Genomic DNA, 24006 nt, shown 5'->3' with positions numbered 1-24006 from the left:
ACATGAGTTCAAAATTAATCAAGCTGCACTGCATGACTAAAAAAAAAGTGGGGACACAAATTAAAATAAGCTATTTCTATAATAGAAACGAATGATTACGCATTTAAAAAAATCTGTTAGTCAGTTATTTTTAAACTAGGCACAAAAATTTCAAATTAAATCAGACTGAGATCAGATTAAATTACACTGAATTAAAATTTTGGCTCTGAATTACATAGTGACATTTATTAATAGAAGTAGTAATGAATTCATTATTCTTGCCTTTGATCCTTTCATCCCATGCAGAAAAAGCTTTTAATACTTTTTCTACCCAGGGATGTATAAGAAACTTTTAAATTTGAATTATTCTCTAAGTTTAATAATTCGTAGATATCACTTTTTTTTTACTTTTCATAAAATAGTTATTAGTTCAGCTTATTCTTGGTATAAAAATTAGTATATGGAATAATTTTAGCAATGTCTTTTAAAGCCTAAGAAGAATTAATAACGGTGTCTAATTTTAAATTATGCTATACACGAATATCAACAACATGCTGTCATGCAGGAATTATTATAAATAACTTTAATATTCTCTTATTTTCCACCATATTATTTTTTAGTACCGACCATTGCAATGACTGGTGCCCAAAGCTTGAATGAAGTAATGGACATGCTCCTCAGTATAACAATAAATATTTTGTTCAAATTATCGACATTTAACTACAATTTGAGACTCCAATAATTTCAAAAATTATTTGTATCAGTTCTTCAGCAAAGACTGCTTCTTTTAAGATAGCTTAATCGAATATTTGTTTTTTTCATTTTTAGTGTGATCTTCTCCAAGTACAAGAAAACTCCTAAAGATCTCTGAATATCTCTCAGACTAGTACTCGAGATATATGACCCTAGTGGGGTTCTACTTTTAAGGAAACATCATAGCTTTAGTGGAGTTAGTTTTAAGGAGAAACTTACAAATCAAGTTTAGCTCGTAACCACCTGAAGAGCCTCTTTACCTCTTTTATGAACAAAGACGAAATATTTTTAAAACCTGCACCTAGTGTAGTAAAGATCAGGGAGCATATGTTCTTATTTAGGGATGTCTTTAGTTTACCCTGAACAAGTTTTTTCAGAACTTTTCCTCTTAGACTGTTCGAGGTTTATGGACATGATCTAGTTTAGATACATAATTTTGAGGATCAGGAACAGCATTATTTGCCTTTAAATGCTAAGTCGTCAAAAAAATAACTTTAAATGAAATAGATAACATGGCTGAAATATATGTAGTTACATTTCAAGAATGAATAAAGTTATCACATTACAAAAGTAGTATCCTCGAAAATAATTTCTAAATAGTCGTAACCGAAGATTGATAAAACTGTCGGTGAAATACTGTTATTAAAATTTGACTCTAGTACAGACTAAAATTATTTGCATTTAAATGCAAAGGTGTCAAAAGACAAACTTTAGTTGAAATATATATACACAAAATTGAAACATAAATAGTGTTAACTTATTTCAAAAAGAACATGGCTGAAATATATGTATTTGCATTTCGATAATGGATAAAATTATCACGTTGAGAAAATAGTGCCCTCGAAAATAGTTCCTAAATAGTCGTAACCAAAGATTAATAAAACTGTTTTTGGAAATCCTTTCATAAAAATTCGACTTCAGAACAAACTAAAATTATTTGCATTTAAAAAATTAAAATATAAATGGTGCTAAAACTTATTCAAAAGAGAACATGACAAAAATATATGTAGTTACATTTCAATAATGAATGAAGATATTACGTTACGAAAATAGTGTCCACGTAAATAGTTCCTAAATAGTCGCAACGAAAGATAAATAAAACTGTTATTGAAATCCTGTCCTAAAAATTCGACTCCAGTACAAACTAAAATTATTTGCATTCAAATAGAAAGGCGTCGAAAGACAAACTTTAGTTGAAATAGTTATTTGCAAAATTGAAGTACTACAAATATATTACAAATATATAATTACAAAATTGAAATATAAATAGGGTTAACTTATTATTTCAAAGAGAATATGGCTGAAATATATGTAGTTACATAATGGTAATGAATAAAATAATCTCGATATGGAAATAGTGTCATCAAAAATAATTACTATATAGTCATGACCGAAGATCAGTAAAACTATTATTTAAATCTTATCATACAAAATAGACTGATATCACGCTCTGAACTATTAGTTAAATTATTTCATACTTAGTTTATTCGATTCCGTGATAATAAAAAAAAGAAAAATACATCGGAAACAATACCTCATTTGTCTAGACACCAATATTTAAGATTTCCCATTATTCTCTATTCTTTAAAAAAAATGTGTTTTTAGAATATCCCAAAACTGAAAGAAACATTTTATTAAATACAGGAAGTCATATTTAGAAACTTCAAATATATTTGCTGATATTAATCATGATGTTTTCGAAAATTACTTAGAAAAGATTAATTTTGTGAGCATAAAATAGTTGCTAAAAAATTTACTGGAAAATGGCAGAAGGAGTTTTAAAAAGAAATTAATAATAATTTTAATTTCCAAATAACGTTTCAAAATTAGTAATTTTAAATCATTTTGCGATGAAAGGTGTACAATTTAATCACCTTTTGAAAAAACACTTTTGAACCTGTTGTTACTATTTTAGAAATTTTCACACACTGACGTGACATAAGGAGATTGTTAATGAAATCTGATTTTTATTAGAAATTATTGCACCAATAGTACTTACAACAACACCCTTTTCTCCTTGAAAACCAACAGCCATGTTACCTTTTGGTCCCGGAAAACCAACATCTCCTTTTTGCCCCTATAAATAGGAAACATTTGTTAACTTAAGAAAAACATTCCCTTTGTAAGGAAATAACATTTTCTTTTAATTTTGTCTCTAACAGTAAAAATGCAATGAAGATGTTTTGATACAATTAGCATAAATATTTATAGAAACTAGTCTTGGTGTTATACTGTTGGCCCCTTAACAATCGGTTAATTTTCAAGAAAACGGTCATAAAAGCGCCTATTTTTTGGCCTTTGTATTTGTATTACGTACTTGATTAGTGCTGTAACTAGTTTAAAATAAACTAATTATCTACAATTACCTTAAAAATATTCTGTTACTGCCATCAGGTGTGTCAAAAGAGAAATAAAATGTTTTCCGGGCAGAAGAAATGAATTAGTTTTATTCTTATTGGCGCGTTACTACTGAACACTCCAGCCCGTCAATATCACGGGAGCGAGAAATAGCGGTTGAAAACTCACCCCGTCATTTTCACGGGAGCGAGAAAGAAGGGGTTAAGAGAAGAATGGGATACCTACAAGTGACACAGTGTGGGTAACTCGATCATAATTGGTTGTTGAAACGTGGCATTTGTTTGCAGTAGCAACTGTTCTTTCCATTCTATTTCGAGTGAACCAAGCCCGTCAAGTATCAATGCTTTTTAGTGAAACATTCTATATTCTTACAAAAAGATTCTTTCACAAAGATTTCAATTCTTTCACTATATAGTTTTTACTTATTAGCACAAAGACAGGCAAGAAGCCATGAAGAACATGAACAAACTAATCTTGATTCGAAGTTGCCAGGTACACAAAACAAAAATATCTCATGGTTAAAATAAAATTAATAATCAAATAATAAATCTAAGTTGACGTAGACGAGTAAGAATTATATTTCAATAAATTCGATGCGTGATACGATGCTGTATTTAATTAACTTCCCGTTGATAAACATTCTAACTAATGTGAAGTTCAGCTCAACTTCAACACGCCTTCCAATGAGGTGAACCGGGTTTGATTCCCAGCGATGACTGGCATATATGAAATCCACACCCGGCTCGCACCAACCACAGTGCTGACGTAAAATATCACCAGTGATAGAAAGATTATGGGTTAGAGTATCCTTGCCATCAGGCTCACCGTGGGAGGTTTTCGTGATTTTGCTTTGCATGTAATGCGAATGCGGTTAGTTCCATCATAAAGTCCTCCACGAAGACAAATTTCTTCCAATATTTGATCCAGGAGTTCCCTTGTCTTCCAGATTGGGCTTGCAGATTGGGTTCAAAATTTTAAGGCTACGGAGTTGAACAGTAGTAGTCGTAAATCCAAAAATCAGATGGGCTGTTTAACGGCAGTTATAAAATAACAATCAGGCTGGTACGGATGTCATAGATCACATGTATGAGTATCAGTGATCTTCATCCTCTTGAAGTTCAAGTACCAAATTGCGTTTTTTTTAAATTAAAAATGTCTTTATCATACAAGTACAGTTGATTAGTCAGAACTTTTTCTCCATGCAAGATAATTGCCTAATTAAACCCTATATTTACCTTCAAAATAATTTCCATAATGACTTTAAATTACTAAGATTAGAATAATTCTTTCATTTTTTTTTTTTAGTTAACTTTAAGTAAGGCGAATTTTCTCTTTCTTTTTGACTGAAGATATTTGAAATTAGAATATTGTCAATATTAATTCACAGTAAAAATTATTGAATGATATTTAAAAGCGGGTAGAATTTTCTACTAATAATTTAATGTGTACAGAAATTTTTACTTACTTTACAAACTTTCCCTTTAGCATATCTATCTAAAGGTTAATGTAATTTTCTCTAAGTTCCATAGCAATGAATTTAATTATTTATAATTATAGTCAGTTTTCTTAATAGCATGCATAAAAATAAATTTAATGTTTTTTAAACCAATTTTTTGAAGTTTTACTGAAAGATTATTTATGTTTCAAGGAATTTTGAATTCATGGAATAATATTTCAATTCAATTTGTGGTTTTATTCATTCGACAAAAAAAATTTTTAAAAATTAATTAATAAACCTAATAACCTAATAACCTAATCTATAACCTAATTAATTTAAAAATTAACTAACTCCATCTAAATATTATAAAAACCAAAAACAGAAATATTCAGATGATAAGTTAACTCAGATAAAATCAATAGAGAAGCAAATAAATTAAAATTAAAAATAATTTTTATGAATTACATAAACTCCTGGTGGTCCTGGATCACCTTTAGGTCCTGGTCTTCCATCTAAACCTGGCAAACCCTGGAAAAAAAACAGCTTCGTTATTTTTTTTTTAAATGTATGTAATATTTTTTTTAAAATAAATTTAATAAAAACTCAAAAAATTAATTTTAAAAATTAGTTTAATGAGTTGCGCATAATAATTTTTTTATTAAATTATAATTAAAAAAACAAGTGTAGGAAATTATAATATTACGTTAAATGCTTAAAGTTGCAAAAGGATAATTATACTGTATGTAAATGCTGTTAAAGAGCATTATAAAATTTCTGAATAGTTAAAATGCAACAAAACAAAAATTATATCAAACGAAAATGGTAAATTTGTAAAAATGTTAAAAGTAATACAACTCTACGTACATACCCTTGCACCTGGTATACCATCTCTTCCATGTTCTCCCTGGAACGAAAATAAAAAAATAAGTACTGACCAAAATGCCATGGATTATGTTAAGTTTAATAAATTCACTTATTAATTAAGAATATAATCTGTAAGTTGTAGTATAAATTGAATTTCTTGTACGAGATTAAAAGTAACTATAATTATTCTGTTTAGTTATAATTAATCAAAATTATCGTAATGTTTTCATGAAGTAATAAAAACTGATTTGGTGAATATAACCACACAAAAGCAGTGAGCCTTAAATCATTACTTCAGAAAAATACCATTTTTAGCCATACTTGAGTCCAACACAATAAGAACTCTCTTCACATTTCTGTGAGTTTCAAATNTTTGTAAAAATGTTAAAAGTAATACAACTCTACGTACATACCCTTGCACCTGGTATACCATCTCTTCCATGTTCACCCTGGAACGAAAATAAAAAAATATGTACTGACCAAAATTAATCAAAATGCCATGGATTATGTTATAGTGAATAAATTCACTAATTAATTAAGAATATAATCTGTAAGTTATAGTAGTATAAATTGAATTTCTTGTACGAGATTAAAAGTAACTATAATTATTCTGTTTAGTTATAATTAATCGAAATTGTCGTAATGTTTCCATGATGAAATAAAAACTGATTAGGTGAAGATAAACACACAAAAGCAGTGAGCAAATAATGCAGAAAAATGGAATGTTTAATGCAAAAAAATACCATTTCCAGCCTCTCAGCCATACTTGCGTCAAACACAATAAGAACACTCTTCACATTTCTGTAAGTTTCAAATTTACTCAATGTTCTTAAATGTACACACTGTTACAATATATAAAAATATATTAAAAAAGGAGTTCTTAAAAAATTTCTAAATGGTACTCTTGGTCAATTGAATAAACCATCAACTCAAAATATTTTTAAACATTTTTTTTTTTCTCCATGACAAGTTCCTCAATTTTTTCAGCATAAATAGAATTATTAAGACATATCCCCTTCAATTAAGATTTTAGTGGAAGCAAGTATTTAATTCAGTTAAAGATTTGAAGTTTGAGTGTTTTTTAAATATATAATTTTTTTCTGTTACTTACAAAATTACTAAGATATTTTAGTAATGTGTTTAAAAAATAGCAATAAGTTATGGGAAACAAAATCTCTTACTTTTTGACCTTTAGTCCCTGGTTGACCGTAGGAAGGCTCACCTTTATCACCTTTTGAACCTGGAGTACCAGGGTATCCGTCAGGTCCCGGACCGCCATCTACACCTGACCGACCAGGACGGCCCTGGAAGTTTAAAAAGATATAAGTTATAAGGTGAAGCGTAGCACACTGTTTGATTTCTAGAATGAAAATTTATTTTCATTACTCACCTCTTCTCCTTTGCAGCCATCTAATCCAGGGGGCCCTCGAGGTCCTGGATCACCAGGAGTGCCCTAAAATACAAAATATTTCTACTAATAATTGACTAGGTGATTTAAATTAGTCTAAATTTACAGTAATGATAATGTAAAGCACGAAAAAATCAAAATGAAATCGTTGCACTTTGAATAACTTCTGACCTAATGATTTGAATTTTACTTACCATGACGCAATTTCAACTTTAAAATTTTCTCGGAAATTTTTTTTTATAGCAATTTATTTCATTGTTATTTTACCATATTCAAATAAAACAGTCAAATAAACGTAAATAAGACTGTATTAAAATTGTTAACTGTGACAATAACAGTTCATTAACTGCTTTCACCTAATACGGTTAAACAACCAGAATTTTATCCCACTTAATGAAGCCATCTGGTTCCTAGCACATGGGTACATATTACAGACGAATGAGCTAATCTGTCATTCTAATGACCAACAGAACGGGGGTTCGTGTGCCATCGTTGACTCCCCAATATTTCTTCCACTTCCTTCAATACATGAAGAGTTTCCAGCGTTCCTGCACCCAATTTGTGACCCTGCGCTATTAGCATACGATATTCTCATTCACTCAAAGATCGTAACGCCATGAATCTGCTAAACTGTCTCCAAAGCAAATTTGTTTTACGGTTTGAAAATCATGATTGTTTTAAATTGTTTCAGCATAGTTTTGTATTCATATTTTTTTTAACCATACTAGTTGTAAATGGTTTAAAAAAAGTTCTTTATGGTAAAAAAATTTTTAACAGTGTTCGCGGTTAAGGAGGCTTTTTTCTTCAAACTAATTTAAATTATATCATACTGTACTCAATCTCAGATGCAATTTAAGTAACTAAGTCTCAAAAACAAACTTTTTATGGAAATGGATTTGTTGCGGATAAATTTCACGTAGATATTTATAAATATTCTCAAAACTGTTTATTTATCAAATTTTGAAAGAGTTTTAGTAAAAGTGTTTCGCGAAAATGTTCAAAGGCTTATTTGTTGAACTTTGAGTTAAAAATAATCTCTGGTTTATTAACAAAACTAAGAACTGAGTAGATTATTTAGCTAGCCGAAATAAGCTTTTCTAAATAACCGGCAGTAAATAATTGAGTATTTGCTAGGCTAAACTAAATAGGTATACCTCTGATTAACCCTTTGATAGGAGATGGGTCACTATTGTTTCTTTTATATATTTTTTCAGAAGCAAAATGTATTTTGATATTTTTTTTAATTGGAACAGCAATCTTATAGTTACTAAGAACAATCTGCTGGATTATCGGAATAATATTTTTACTAAAATATAAAATACAAAAAAGTAGTTAATTTTTTCCCGTTCATATTTAAAAATTTATTTTGTAAATAAAAAAAATTAATGATGAATAACTGTTTCTATTATATATTAATAACTCCAAATAATTTTTTTAAAAACAATTATTGCTTGGAAGCCTGCCGTGATTAGATTTTACCTTTAACGCAGAAAAAGACTCTGGTGTTTCATGCCGCATTTCTCAACCACCAATTATTAAAAAGCTAAATATAATGCTTTAGCTTATTTTGACAACAATTAATGTACAAAATATTGAAAAGTATGAAAAATATGTTTAATAAAAATTCTGAGTCAAAGTGATAAAATCCAAAGATTTTGTGTCATCCATTAAGAGAAAGCATTTTTTTCTTTAAAAAAATACAATGCAAAAGTAATATACGAATTTTAAGAAGAAAAAAAAATTAAGAAATTGTAATCTTTATTTTATTATAGTCTTTTAATTTTTGTAACTGCTTGTTTATAAAAAAAGGATAAAATCGTAACATACCGGAATTCCGTTAACTCCTGGAAATCCTGGCATTCCCATTTTACCCTAAAAGTAAGAAAGCATTAAGTTGTTTAAAATTTTATAAATGAAGACTTGAAAACATTGCAACTACATTGTAAATTGTGTAAACCAACCCTATCTCCTTTGGGTCCTCTTGAACCTTGAACTCCCAGTTCACCTTTTTCTCCTTTTGGTCCTATTAAACCTTCTGGTCCAGGGAAACCAGGTTGTCCTGGATATCCTTGTTCTCCTCTAACACCAGGAGGTCCCTACAAACAATATAAGTTAATTTCAACTGATTTAAAATTCTAAGTAACTACGACATTTAAAATAAGTATTTGATAATTTTGAATTCAAGTATAATGTCTTAACTATTTAATTTATATTGTTTATTGCCATTGTTATTGTATATTGTTATTGCATATTTTAATAAATTTTTATTTTTTCTGGAAGAACACATTTTAATTAACACTGAGGTTAAATTGAGGTTAACACTTTGGAACAAATTTATTCAAATACTTGATCTTTTAATTGATCATTGATATGTAAAGAATTACAAAACCACCTAATTTTTTAAATCAACATTTAAAATAAATATTTGATAATTTTGAATTCAAGTATAATGTCTTAACTAGTTAATTTTCATTGTTTATTGTCATTGTTATTGTATATAGTTATTGCATATTGTTATCAACTTTTATTTTTTCTGGAGAACACATTTTAATTAACACTGGGGTTAAATTGAGGTTAACACTGTGTAACAAATTTATTCAAATATTTGATCTCGCATAATTTGGCTGCTAGGATTTCAAATCTGAAATTAGTTTTCCTTTTAAATCAACAGAGGTTTTAAAATGACATTTTCAGCCTATTTTTTTTTTTTGTCTAGATGTACAAGTTTAGAAACATTGTAACAACAGAGGGTCCCGTAGATGTTGCAACAAACTTCTAGGAGAATAACGCAAATATCATCAAGATTAAGGCACAGGAACTCATGTCGTACGTGGCTAGGGTGCTACCCCATTATGACCTATTCATAATCACACTAGAAAACAGTTACAAGCAGGGAAGTGAGCCGCGATGACTCAGGGGATAGAGCATTCGCCCTCCAATGAGATGAACCACGCGATGGTTGGTCGAAACGTATCCGCATCCGGCTTGCACCGACCGCAGTGCCGACGTGAAATATCCTCAGTGGTAGACTGATCATGGGTTAGAGTTCCTTTGCCGTTAGGCTAACCGAAGGAGGTTCTTGTGGTCTTCCTCTTCATGTAACGCAAATGCTGGTTAGTTCTATCAAACAATCCTCCACGAAGGCAAATCTCTCTCAATACTTGATCCAAGAGTTCCCTTGTCTTCTGGATTGGGTTCAAATTTATAAGGATCCAGAGTTTGACATTAGCAGTCGTAAAGCCCAAAAAATAGGGTCGGCTGTTCAACGATGGTTGTAAAATAAAAAAAAAATGGGGAAGCTTCCCTAGCGGCTTATGACGACAATTCCGGGTATGGATTCCTAGGAAAATTTTAATCTTGATATGTGCTCTAACTTCCCTAGAATTTCGTCGCAGCATTTACGCGCCCTCTTTTTATATGTAACGTTTTTAAACCTATATATTTTGGCAAAAAATAAACTAAAAATGTCATTTAAAAAAATTGTAGCTTGAAGAGAGAAACCGAGTGCAAATTTGATATCAGAGACCTAAAAATATCCATGATCCGTTAAAAAAATCTTCTGCAACAGAAAATAAAATTTAAAAAAATGTTCTCCAGTGTTATGAGTAAAGCTTCTCAAAAAATATTTTTCAATACTCCTTTTAAAAACTATTTAATAAAACCATAATCATGTCGTATCAATATCATAATAACGGTATAAAGCAAAGAGCACAAGTAAAAGAGGAAAGAATCTTGCGTGATTGAAGCCAATATAATAAAACTATTTAGTTGCGTTTTAAACAACTTAAAAGTCTTTTTTAATTTGATCAAACAATATGTTTTCTATGCAGAAATATACTTTCTTAATGAACGTACATTGCGAATAATTATTTATTTTAGACTGAATAATATCCATTGAAGATTTCCTTAAAAAGTTATGGTGTCATCAAAATATGGAGGTCAACTAAGATTGTTGCTACAGTGTCAAGATATTTGTGCAATGCATAAATATAAGAATTCATCCATTCTAGAAAAACATGATATTTTGCTAAGTTATTAATAAAAAAGTTAGATGACTAGGAATAATAAAATTTCTTTTAACTAAAAATAACTTACTCGAGATCCCTTTTCCCCAACGCATTTACAGCCATCTCCTTTGCAACCAGCACATGCAACATAATTATAAGTTTGCTGTCTGCCAGATTGATCAGATTGCTAAAAAATAAAATATTATAAAACACACTAATACACACTAATTAATATAGTGAAACCTCTTGGGAGCGAGAACTCTCTGTTCCACCGTAAGATGGTCGTTAATGGAGGTTGGTCGTTCTAAGGAGTTACTTCCATTAACTTCAAGATGTTATTTAAGGTACATGATTTTTCGCAAAGAATTTTAATTTGCGCCATTTTCTTGGTGCGGAAATCCCACTTATGTTGGCGTCATGAAAATCGGATGGATGAATAAGTTTTAGCGTCAGTAAAAATGATCCCTACTGATATAATTATGTGGAAAAACAGATTTGCCAATCATGAATGATATAACTGTTTTAAATAAATAAAAAATTATGTTTTTTGTTTAAGTTTGTTAATTATGTGTTTTGTTATTCACTTAATTTTATATCAGGAAAATTAATTAGCTTTGAATGATGAGAAGAGGTTTGTTTGTTTGAGATGCTTAGTTTTTTTCCAATATAACTTTTTTTTCTTATTTAAATTTCAACTTTAAAAATAAATTTTTGAACAGCATCGTCTTTAGTGTATGCAATATGAGGTTGTAGATCTCTTTCAGAAAAAAAGCTCTTTAAATAAGAGCCTCACACAAATATTTTTAATATATTTCAATCTACTTATTTGTTTTGTTAATATTTTTGTTTTGATATTTTTTCGTGTTTCCTCATTTGGCCTTTTCCGCATTTGATGCATAAGTTTGTCCGTTCACTGGGAGAGGTTTTAATGGTCTCTCTTAAAGGTTTTATTCAACATAAAGTCTATGGAAAAAATTCCGTGGTTCCCAAAAGTGGTCGTAAATAGAGTGGCTCGCTACATAGAGGCTGTCTTTCCTGGAGGTTTCACTGTATATTGATTGATAACTGCATTACTCTGAAACTGAATATTAAACAAAAAACACAACTCATAGCAATTCGTTAAGGCAAGAAATAGTAATGTTTTTATCTGATCTAACATTATGTTTCAAAAGCACATGTTTGAAGAAAAAAAACCGGTTTCAGTATTTTAATAATCTCAAAAATATATGGTTTTGAGATTTGACTAATTCTATATTCTTATAAATTTCGCAACCTTTAACTGTTGAATTTTGATTTTAGGTAATTTATTTTTTTCTTTACTGATGTATAAGAGATAAAACGAAATTTTTTTTGATTAATGTTACTAATTATACTTTCAATGTCAATGCTCCATTAAATTTACCTTGGAAGGCATAATAAGTTTCATGACTTATCTGCTATTTTTTTCATTTAACTTGCTGTTATTTACGCTAATTTACTCTTATATGTAACAAAAATTTATTTAGCTGTTTGGTTAAACGATATTAATAAAATGTACTCAAATATTGCTATTGTTTTGTTCAGCAATGAATATGTTCAGAATAGAAATAAAGGCAAGTAAAGCAAATTCAGAGCAACAAAATATTATTTCGTTTTAAAACATAAGAATCTAAGTATGAATAAATGAGGAATCACTCATAAAAAGCCTGCGTTAGGAACAATGACAAAGAATGTGTGCTGAAGATCGAGGAACCTATTCTCTAGAACAGTGGTTACCAACTTTCTGCCTGCGGGCCGCACCCGGCCTGCGAAGCCTTTTTTTTTTGTGGCCCGTGAACAAAAATATATTAGTTTTCATTTTTTTGCGGACAATTTTCGTAAAAAGTCTATATGGGTGTAAAATACTTTTCTTTCGTTATAAAAAAAAACTAATTTCTTCGTTTCTGTGAAATTTAACATAATTAAGAATTCAACGGTGCAAAAAATTTATTTTTCAAGTTTTGCATCCAAGAAAATATTTATTATTATTTGTAATTCAATACTTTTGTTTTGTACAACTTGATAAAAATCTGACAGTAATATTTAATGTTCCTTCAAGCATAAAAGAGTCCTGCATAAAATTTTGACAAAGTTGTGGCCCGCCATTTGACTGGTGTTCTTAATTGTGGCCCCTGGCCTCATGTAAGTTGGAAATCCTTGCTCTAGAAGTACAAAATCGTAGTCCAATGCAAATGGCTAAGTAGTATATATCCTACTATTCCCATTTTATTGAGAAAAAAACTAATAGTGAAAAATTATAATTATTAATTACTAATTACAGAAAAAAAAATTTTTTTGATTGAAAACTTTTATTATATACTCATGGTCTTCCTCTGCATGTAACGCAAATACAGGTTAGCTCCATCAAAAAGTCCTCCACGAATGCAAATTCCTCCCAATACTCGATGCAGGAGTTCCCTTGTCTTCTGGATTGAGTTCAAAATTACAAGGCTACGGAGTTAAACATTAGCAGTCGTAAACCCATAAAATTGGATCAGCTGTTCAACGACGGTTATAAGAAAAAAATTATATCTCAGTTATTTTCCCAAAATATTTATTTTATTAGGTTTCTGTCTAAGATAAAGTAAATCTGACGACCACTATTACTCCGATTGTTGCATCCAGTTCAATTGTTCAACAAATGTCTCAATACGCGACTTCCAAATTGTTCTTTGAGGGAAAAAAAACAAGCCATGAATATTCAAATTTTTGAGGACCTTGTGAAAACACTACGCTTACTTCCGGCGACTTAGACATTACTTTTGCGTAGGCGCTGGTTCGGCCGTCTGAGCTTGAGCCGATGTGGGCGAATGACTCAAGCTCCAGTTTTGGAACTGAATTTTTTTTATTATTTTTTGTATCCTTTACAAACAAGACATTCAATTTATTGACTAGAGGGGAAAGAGCTGCACGAGAGGAGGGGGAAAACTCAACGTGTTTTTATTGTCGTGTTTATTCAATAATAATAGAGCAGGCTTTCCGCTTTTTTAAGATGAAGTGGGATAATAACTTAACTTTGTACAAATGATAAGAAGTCTGAAAGCATTAATTGAATATCTGATGATCTTACGGTATCGTAATGTTCCTTCAGATATAAGTAATTCTTGTTGTTTAACATTATTTTATAATAAACAAAATTTATTAAAATAATGTTGAATATAAATGTAATATAATCCGTCAAATTTATATTATTAATATTAACGCAAGTTAATATGAAAGTTGTTTTCACTAACTTATCTAATTCCAACACTTCTAAAATTTACACTGAGAAAAAAGTGAGGTCAAAACTACCACAATATGGTAAAATTTACGGTGTTTCTGACTCCATGAGAGTATCAAAATGGTAGGAAATTTTTATCAAAACGCTTTAGTAATTATTTTACTAAATTTAACAATAAAGCATGGTTGTATAATCTGTGATGAAATTTGGTAATTTGAACATGATTCCTTGGGCATAAAAATAATTTGTTCAGTTAAGTTTACTTTTTAATTTTGTCTTTTTTCCTATGAGATATGCTGTAATAATAACTATAATTTTGGAAACCAAAATTCTAGGTAAACAGTTACCTCATAAATGGAGAAATTACTAAATAAAGGGTTTAAATATTGATTTTTATTACCAGAATTATGCTTCTATTTTTACCAGAAATGTCATTACAATAAAGTACGTTAATTTTAAGAGATTTTTTTTTTCTCCATGTATGACAAATACTGACACATGATTATTATCCTATATTTTCAAAAATTAAAACAGACTATTTGACAACGTTTTAATAGATATCCTTCTAATAGTAATTTTTCGGAAAAATAATTTCTTTTTTTTTCTCTGTGAAAATAAAACATATTACCAACAAAAATAAAAATAAAAGCTATAAGTATATGGTGTAGGTTATAGAGCATTTTAGATTTATACTTTCTCACTATGAAATTCAGTTGATTGCATAAATTTTGAATTTGAATTCATTTTACAGAAACAAAATCTAAATATTTTTTTCTATGTATTTTTAAACATTAGATGTAAATTACTTAATTCATAGTCAAGTCAATACTTATCTATCCTATATATCTTTTCATGGTTCTAAAATTTCAATGTATAAAATATCAAATTGCAAATTTATATTTAAATTGTCGCGAAATTGTCCAAGAAAAAAAAATATTATTCTTTGAATATGAAAATGTTTTAAAAAACATTTTTTTCCTAAATAATTGTAGATATTAAATATATAAATCTTATTTGCAACAAAAATTTTGAAATATTTTTAATGATCCGGAAATTAAATATAAATATATTAAATTTCTGTTTCACCCTGAAAAAAAAAGCATAATCAAAACTACCAAAAATGTGTTAAAATTTGGCGTGTTTTTGGGTCTATGGAAACACTAAAAATTAAATATGGTTTTATAATATGCGATAAAAATTTTAAAAAAGTAGAAAATTTGGTATTTTTATCTTGATACCTTAAACCATGGCATAAAAATATTTTTCAGTTTTGTATTTTTTACCAAATGTGTGGTAATAAGAACTATAATTTTGAAAACCAGAATTGCAGTTAAACTGTTACATACGAACGAAAAAATTACGAAGTGAATTGTTTAAATGCAGCCAGATTTATTTGCCATTATTTGCCAGAATTATATTTACTAAAAATATCATGCCACACAGTACGGTAATTTTACAGAATTTTTTTCTTCATGCAGATTTGAATGACTTTTTATTAACATTAGAATATAACGCAATAAATAGCGTATATTTTGGTCTTATTTGCCAAAATTACGTTTACCATTAATGTCACTGCCACGAAGTACGGTAATTTTAACAGAATTTTTTTCTCCGTATAGATTTGAAAATATGAAAAATATAACGCAATTTACCATACGAAAGAAAAGATTTCCAAATAAATTGTTTAAATGCCGTATATTTTGATTTTATTTGTAACAATCATCTTTACCAGAAATGTCATTTCCACACTGTACGGTAATTTTATCAGCCGTGTAGATTTGAATTACTTTTTCTTAATATTAAAATATAACGCAATTTTTCCCTTGTGGTTACGAGAGTATGTCGGGTAATAGGTTATTGCAGGTCTTGAGCAAATATTTAAAATGCTTTATAAACTAAAAATATTAACGTCGTCTAGTTCAATATATCAATATTACATATATATACAAATGTAAAGCATCTTTCATTTATGTGATTTTTAATGAATAAAATGATTTAAAAATTATACATTTTTGATTAAAAACAGTGCCGTATTTTTAAATTTCGCATTGAGAAATTACTGCAAATATCTAAGCATTTGAGAGTCATTTCATAAGCATTTCAAACTTCTTTTTTTTTTTNCAATAATAATAGAGCAGGCTTTCCGCTTTTTTAAGATGAAGTGGGATAATAACTTAACTTTGTACAAATGATAAGAAGTCTGGAAGCATTAATTGAATATCTGATAATCTTACGTTATTGTAATGTTCCTTCAGATATAAGTAATTCTTGTTGTTTAACTTTATTTTATAATAAACTAAATTTATAATATTACTGCTGAATATAAGTGTAATATAATCTGTCAAATTTATATTATTAATAGTAACGCAAGTTAATATGAAAGTTGTTTTCACAAACTTATTTAATTCCTACACTTCTAAAATTTACACTGAGGAAAAAGTGAGGTCAAAACTACCAGAATATGGTAAATTTCACTATTTTTTTTTACTCCATGAGAGTATCAAAATGCTGGGAAATTTTTATCAAAACACTTTGGTAATTATTTTACTAAATTTAACAATAAAACATGGTTGTATAATATGTAATGAAATTTGGTAATTTGAACATGGTTCCTTAGGCACAATAATAATTTGTTCAGTGAAGTTTACTTTTTAATTTACTTTTTAATTTAAAGATGTGCAGCAATAATAACTATAATTTTGAAAATCAAAATTCTAGGTAAACCGTTACCCCATGACCGGAGAAAATACTAAATGAATTGTTTAAATACTGTATATTTTAATGTTTATTACCAGAATTATGCTTCTTTTTTTTTACCAGAAATGTCAGTACAATAAAGTACGTTAATTTTAAGAGAATTTTATTTCTCCCTGCATAACAAATACTGACAAATGTTTTTAAATTTTAAAACAGAATATTTGACAACGGTTTACCTTCTAATAGTAATTTTTCAAAAAAAAATTCTTTTTTTTTTTGTAAAAATAAAAATATTTCCAGCAAAAATAAAAATAAAAGCTATACGTATATGGTGTTGGTCACAGAGTCTTTTACATTTGTACTTTCTCACTATGAAATTCAGTTGATCGCATAAATTTTGAATTTAGATAAATTTTACAGAAACAATATCTAAATAATTTTTTCAATATATTTTTAAACATTAGATGTAAATTACTTAATTCATAGTCAAGTCAATACTTATCTATCCTATATATCTCTTAATGGTTCTAAAATTTCAATGTATAAAATATCAAATTTGCAAATTTACGTTTAAATTGTCACTTTATCAAAAGAAAAAAAATATTATTCTTTGAATAGGAAAAATCTTTTCAAAAACATTTTTTTCCTAAATATTTGTAGACATTAAATGTATAAATCTTATTTGCAACAAAAATTTTGAAATATTTTTAATGAACCGGAAATTAAATATAAATATATCAAATTTCCATTTTACACTGAGCAAAAAGAAGCATAATCAAAACTACCAAAATGTGTCGAAATTTGGCTTGTTTTGGGGTCTAAAGAAGCACTAAACAGCTTCGTAGTTTTTACCAAAGGGTTTTGATAAAGATTTTGGTAAAATTAAAAATTAAATATAGTTTTATAATATGCGATAAAAATTTTAAAAAAGTAGAAAATTTGATATTTTTATCTTGATACCTCAAACCATGTCATAAAAAAACATTTTTGGTTAAATTTACTTTTCAGTTTTGTATTTTTTACCAAATGTGTGGTAATAAGAGCTATAATTTTGAAAACCCGAATTTATTCTAAACTGTTTCATACGAACGAAAAAATAAACCAAATGAATTGTTTAAATGCAGCATATTTTGGTTTTATTTGCCAGAATTATATTTACCAAAATATCATTGCCACATAGTACGGTAATTTTACAGAATTTTTTTCTTCGTGAAGATTTGAATTACTTCTTATTAACATTAAAAATATAACGAAATAAATAGCGTATATTTTGGTTTTATTTGCCAAAATTATGTTTACCAGAAATGTCACTGCCGCACAGTAAGGTAATTTTACCAGATTTTTTTTCTCCGTATAGATTTGAGAATATTAAAAATATAACGCAATTTACCATACGAAGGAAAAGATTACCAAATGAATTGTTTAAATGCCGTATATTTTGATTTTATTTGTAAGAAATGCCATTACCACACAGTACGGTAGTTTTATTAGCCGTGTAGATTTGAATTACTTTTTCTTAATATTAAAATATAATGCAATTTTCCCCTCTTGGTTACGAGAGTATGTCGGGTAATAGTCGGGTAGCAGGTCTTGTGCAAATATTTAAAATGCTTTATAAACTAAAAATATTAACGTCGTATAGTTTAATATATCAATATTATATAAGTACAAATGTAAAGAATCTTTAATTTATGTGATTTTAAATGTATAAAATGAATAAAAAATAATAAATTATTAGATTAAAAACAGAGCTGTTTTTTTAAATTTTGCATTGAAAAATTACTGCAAATATATATGCATTTAAGAGTCATTTCACAAGCATTTCAAACTTGTTTTTTTTTTTTTAAAAAAAAAAGAAGAAGCAAAAACACAAAAAATAAAAATTTAAAAAAAATCAGACATGCTTCTGTTCTAATACAAAAAAATGTCAACAAATTAAAACTTCCTTCTATCTGGTTGTATCATATTACTGCCGCTCTTTTTTTTTTCTCTGTAAACTTTATGACGCAAAGTTAATGAACGAACTTCTTTGTGACAAATTATGAAAATACATTGCGTAAGTCAGACAGAAAAGAAATACTCACAGCTAAACATAATTCTACTACACAAAGCCAACATATAAGCCATATCCAGAACCTGAAAATGTAATAAGCATTTATTATTAAAAATAATTTAAAATTTATAAAATTGAAGCAACTGAAAAAAATTATTTTATTGGATTTGAATCATTGTTTATTAAATTAGTTACATTTATTTAAGAACCTGACATAGAATATCCTGTATCACAGTTCTCCTGAAACATGCTTACTCGTGGGATATATATTAGCGTATTTGAACCAAGTAGTAGTTTAGCAGTTTAATAAAATATATTTTACAGTTTCACTTTCACAATAAATTTCTAAAATTTAAAAAAAACGTTATTTAAATTTTATAATTTGCTCATTTTTTCTTACTTGTATATTTTGGAAAAAAAAGGAGTTTTTTATTTAATGAAGATATTAAAATAAACATTTTTTTTCCGGAAAAAAAAATACAAAATAATGAAAACGTAAAGGCATTAAGTATCAACTTATAGGTTTCCATATTTATTTTATTTATCTGGCAAAATTTTACTTTATAGAAAGAAATATGCAGTTTCTATAAGCTATAAAAATTAAGAAAAATTTTACTGAAATAAATGCTCACCATCGTCATTATAATGAATTTTAAATAAAACAATATTGTACTAAAAGATAACAGACGTGTGTGTTAAAACAATTAAATTATAATCATCAAATTCCACAAATGTTTACTATCAAATTTAAGGATGTACTTATACATTAATATAGATTAGACATGTATCACATGATCGCGCCTTTTAAATAAAATCACTTTATAAATTTTGAAACATATGAATACGACTTAAACGATAAAAAAATTTAAAAGCATAAATGTTATAACATAAATTTTGCTCTCGTTGGCATTAACAAAATTATATTCAAAATGTTAATTCAATTCAGTCGTTCCTTCAATTAAATATTTATATTTCTTTTAATTAATTCACAAATATTTTTCTAAGATAGATGAGTTTTCATCCTTGAGGTTCTAAACTCAAGAAGATATATTCTATTGTATTTCTTTTAGCACACTTTCAATGAAGAAGAAACTTTCGACTCGTCTTATAGTTAGCGTTCGTAAAAAGTAACTAAATAAATGAGTCATTCCAGCATTTGGATTGAGTCTATTTTTGATTAAGTCAGCTGTATCTTTTTAAATCAAGAGAAACAGGGGAATTGTCTGTTGATGATATCAAGAGAGATTTGGTAAATTCTTACAATTTTGTTGAGTGATTTTTAATTCATATTTTTATAGTTTTTTGAATTTGAAGCATCATACTTATGCCCGTTCTATTTTTATTACAAGAAATGAAAAAAGTAATCAGGATTTTAAACTTGGGATTTCAAAGAAACCAAAGAATTGATTCAATTTCAATTAAATATTGAAAAAGGGAGACTGATAATAATGATAATTGTTACTCTAAAAAAGGAATAATTATAAATGTACTTTTGTAGCAAGGTGGAGTTTCTCAGAAAATCTCACCAACAACAATAAAGATGTTGCTATTTTAGCAAACAATTTTAAATGTTTATCACACAGTTGATGATACATTTAAATAAGTTTTCTTTATTCATAACATCATAATTATCATCGAAATGTCCTCTTTCCTCCAATTTAAGATTATTTTTTAATGTAACTACTATTTAATTACTAACATTATTATTGAAAATACATATATTATTTTACTCACAATTATAAAATTTTTATTGCGAAACTTGAAATTTAAAAAAATAAACGAAGATTATATTCAATAAGATAGAAAAGAAAAATGGTAATAATATAAAAAAAATATGCAGAAAGATCCAGTTTTCATCGAAAACTTAATTTCCCATTCATAAAGAATACATTATATAATTACCTTGATTATTTTATCAAAATATGTTAAATATATTTACTACTCTTGTAAAATAAAAGCGTAGTCCATGTTCTTGCTTTATGTACTGCTAAGATAACAAAAATTAAAGTCATAACTAACTAAACTTCATAAACTAACTTCAAAAAAATTTATAAAAATGAAAATCGGAAAATTACACTCGAGAAAGATGTTGAACAATAAAACGATTTTATGATTACAACAGATAAAATTTATTTGTTTTGAACTTATTAAACTAAACAAGCAAAATATACCAATAATGAAGAATTATTGAAACATTGCGACTTAAAAGATTTAAAAGAGTTGAGACAATCTCATCTCTAAACGTTAAATTCAGATGAAATTAAAAGTCACTTATGAAAAATAAACGAAAAAAAGAAATCTTATTTATATTTCAAATCTCAACGGAAAGAAAAATTCAATTAAAAAACTGCCTTTTAAAAAATTTGTCTAATTAACATACCTAGCTTAGACAACATATTAGAAGCATGTCAAAACTAGCTTACAGCTTACATACATTATAAACTATCACTATAATAAAATTTTTCGTCTGCTTCTAAGATTTTTGACTTATTAGAGTTTAGCCAAAACCAAAGTTAGAAACTGATAAATTTTTAACAGTTGTAGAAGATCGTCATTTATAAAATCCTTCGCTCAAATTTCGTGTTCTCTATAACGTCTCTATAATGTACTGTCAGAAAATTAAGAAGAAATAATATAGTTTTTGAAATAAAAAAACTTTTATTCATAGTCTTTGCAATATTCAAAAGCTTTGACATATTTGTAGTAGAAAATATTTATGAAAAGGTGATAATTCTTAACTATTACGAACGATCAGTTTCCAGAGATATGTAAGAATTTTTACTTTAAAATATTTCTTATTAATTTTTATTAAATATTAATTTTTAGTCATATTCTCTTTACATGTTTTTTATGCATAAGGGGGTGTATTCTAATCTGTTACAATCTCTTAAAATACAGACAATAATATATTTTCTAAGGTTTTTTCAGTTTATTGCATTATTTAAAAGTTTTATCAATTATTCTAATTAATATGTTATGAATTGGAAAGAAATGAGCTTTTTCTATGACATATGTTATATTGAGACATGTATTTTCATTCAAAAAAAATTTCTTTCTCTTTTCTGAAACAGTTAACTTATGCGCCCTGTGCCTAAACTAAATTCCTTAGTTTAAATAATTTTTATTTAAGTTTTCAATGTATTAAAAACATAATAATTTACAAGTTATATTCCCTTACCTCTAAATCATAGAGGAATACAATATCAACATCATCGAATTAAGAATATGCCTCCAGGAAAACATGATATTATTATCCACCATTCTTGCTGCAATAAATGCTACAAGAAATTATGTGTTCTGCATGCTCATGTTTGCACTATGCATTGTTATTTTAATTAAAAATAAATATTTGTACTTTAAAATATTTTATTTTTACTCGTATACTTTTATATGTTTTTTTTTATGTGCGAGAGGATGTGTTTTAATCTACTACAATCTTTTAAAATACAGGAAATATAATGTATTCTAAATCTGTTTCAGTTTAATATATTATTATGAAAGTTTTATCTATTATTCCAATTTATATGGTATGAATTTGAAAGAAATGAGCTTGCTCTATGATATATCTAACTTTGAAGCGTTATTTCAGCTCAAAAGGTTTCTTTCTTTAATAATAATTAGCAAAATAATTTTAATAATTATTAAATAATAATTAAAACATTATAATTATAATAATAATGATTAAAACTTAATAATTGTAATAATAATAATTAAAACATGATAATTTTCAAGCTATATTTTCCTACCTCTATAGAATACCAGCAACATCGAATTAAGAACATGTTTTTAAGACAACATGGCATTATTTTCCACCAATCTAATTGCAATAAATATTATAGGAAGTTATGTTCGTGCATTGCAATTATAAATGGATAGTTTTTTTAAAGTTTGATTTAAACCATAATTAAATTATTTGATTTTTTAGTATGTGCCTTATAAATCAATAAATATTTCTGTTTATAGCATAAAATTGAATCAAATAAAACTGTCCCAATGTAAAACACCTTGTGTCCCAAGTCACAAATTTTTATTTTTATTTATTTGCGTTTATACAAAGATATTTCAGAAAAAAAGTTTGAGTATTAAAGCTGGTTTTAGATTATAAATCTGACTATAATTTACGAAGCAAAAATATAAGATGTAAAAAGTCTCCCACTCTCCCCTACTGCTTGACGTTTGTTGCAGCCTCTTGCAGCTAATTTTCGAAGGAAAAAATTACCTTTAGGGTAAATATGAAATAAGAGTAGACAAAAGTTAAAAAGTCATGTCCTTACTTAGTTTAACGAAGAAAACAATTTAGATTCTTTCTTGAGTTAAGTTAATTTACGCTGGATTCTTTCAGTTCCTATATACATTTTCTTACGTTTCATGAATGATGGCTGTTTTGAATTTAATGTAATATGTGGAGACGGGGTAGAAGAGAATTTTTCACGAGTTGAAAAATTTTGCTCTAATAATAGGTGAACAGAAAAATTATCATAATTCTTTGATCTTACAAAAATTATTTAGATAAAATTTTATGAAAAAAATTTTACTCAAATATATATTAAAACAATTACTTAAACTATAACTTAACACAAAATTAATGAAGCATGAAATTATTGCAACTATAGAAATATCGATAGGAATAAATAAGTTTTTAATAAATTATTTATTTACTTAATTTTTTCAAACACGTCTAATGAACCGAAATTCCGAAACAAAAGTTATTTAGATAAGTTGAAAAGTTAATTAAAAAGATATGGCAAGTGAATTGAATTTATCTTTTAACGTAACAGATTTTCTTGTTCAAAACATTTTTTGACACTTATATGTATTGATCCATTGATAATTTATTGATCTACTGAGCCGTTATATGATCAGTCTTTATACCATCAGTTGTTAGGTTGCTCTGGTAGTGCTAAATGAGGAATCAACTTGATATCTTTTAAAACCATCATGTGAGTTATCACGTGAGAGTGGATAATTTTTAAAATTTCGAAATGTAAAAAAATCTGCGAAAAGTTTGAAAAAATTGTAATTCCCGGCGTGTGTAATATAATTTCCTAAGGCTTACAAATTAATTTTAAAAACGAAAGTGTAAAAACATTTTTTATCACTATTGTAAAGAATACAGTTACTCCAAAAAAAAAAGCTGAAATCGAATGAATAATTTTCAAGATTTCCAATTATTAAAGAGAAAAATAACGTTTTCTAGAAAAATGTGTTTAA

The 24006-nt window shown here is 27.4% G+C and overlaps 1 protein-coding gene across 1 annotated transcript in view; it reads right to left on the bottom strand.

Moving 5' to 3' along the window:
* The window catches only part of LOC107441250 (collagen alpha-2(IV) chain), a 73262-nt gene that overhangs the window by 46867 nt on the left and 2389 nt on the right, over window positions 1–24006 (bottom strand). The window contains exons 2-10 of the mRNA XM_071179644.1: window positions 18827–18878; window positions 10896–10994; window positions 8762–8896; window positions 8628–8672; window positions 6783–6845; window positions 6574–6696; window positions 5397–5432; window positions 4994–5056; window positions 2732–2809 (exon numbers count right to left, since the gene is read on the bottom strand). Of these exons, the coding sequence (XP_071035745.1) occupies window positions 2732–2809; window positions 4994–5056; window positions 5397–5432; window positions 6574–6696; window positions 6783–6845; window positions 8628–8672; window positions 8762–8896; window positions 10896–10994; window positions 18827–18878 (694 nt within the window). The remainder of the gene's footprint in view (window positions 1–2731; window positions 2810–4993; window positions 5057–5396; window positions 5433–6573; window positions 6697–6782; window positions 6846–8627; window positions 8673–8761; window positions 8897–10895; window positions 10995–18826; window positions 18879–24006) is intronic.

Source organism: Parasteatoda tepidariorum, chromosome 4, assembly GCF_043381705.1.
Source record: "Parasteatoda tepidariorum isolate YZ-2023 chromosome 4, CAS_Ptep_4.0, whole genome shotgun sequence".
NCBI lineage: Eukaryota > Metazoa > Arthropoda > Arachnida > Araneae > Theridiidae > Parasteatoda > Parasteatoda tepidariorum.
Note: the sequence above shows the minus strand (reverse complement) of the source record. Positions and strands in the feature narration are given on the sequence as shown.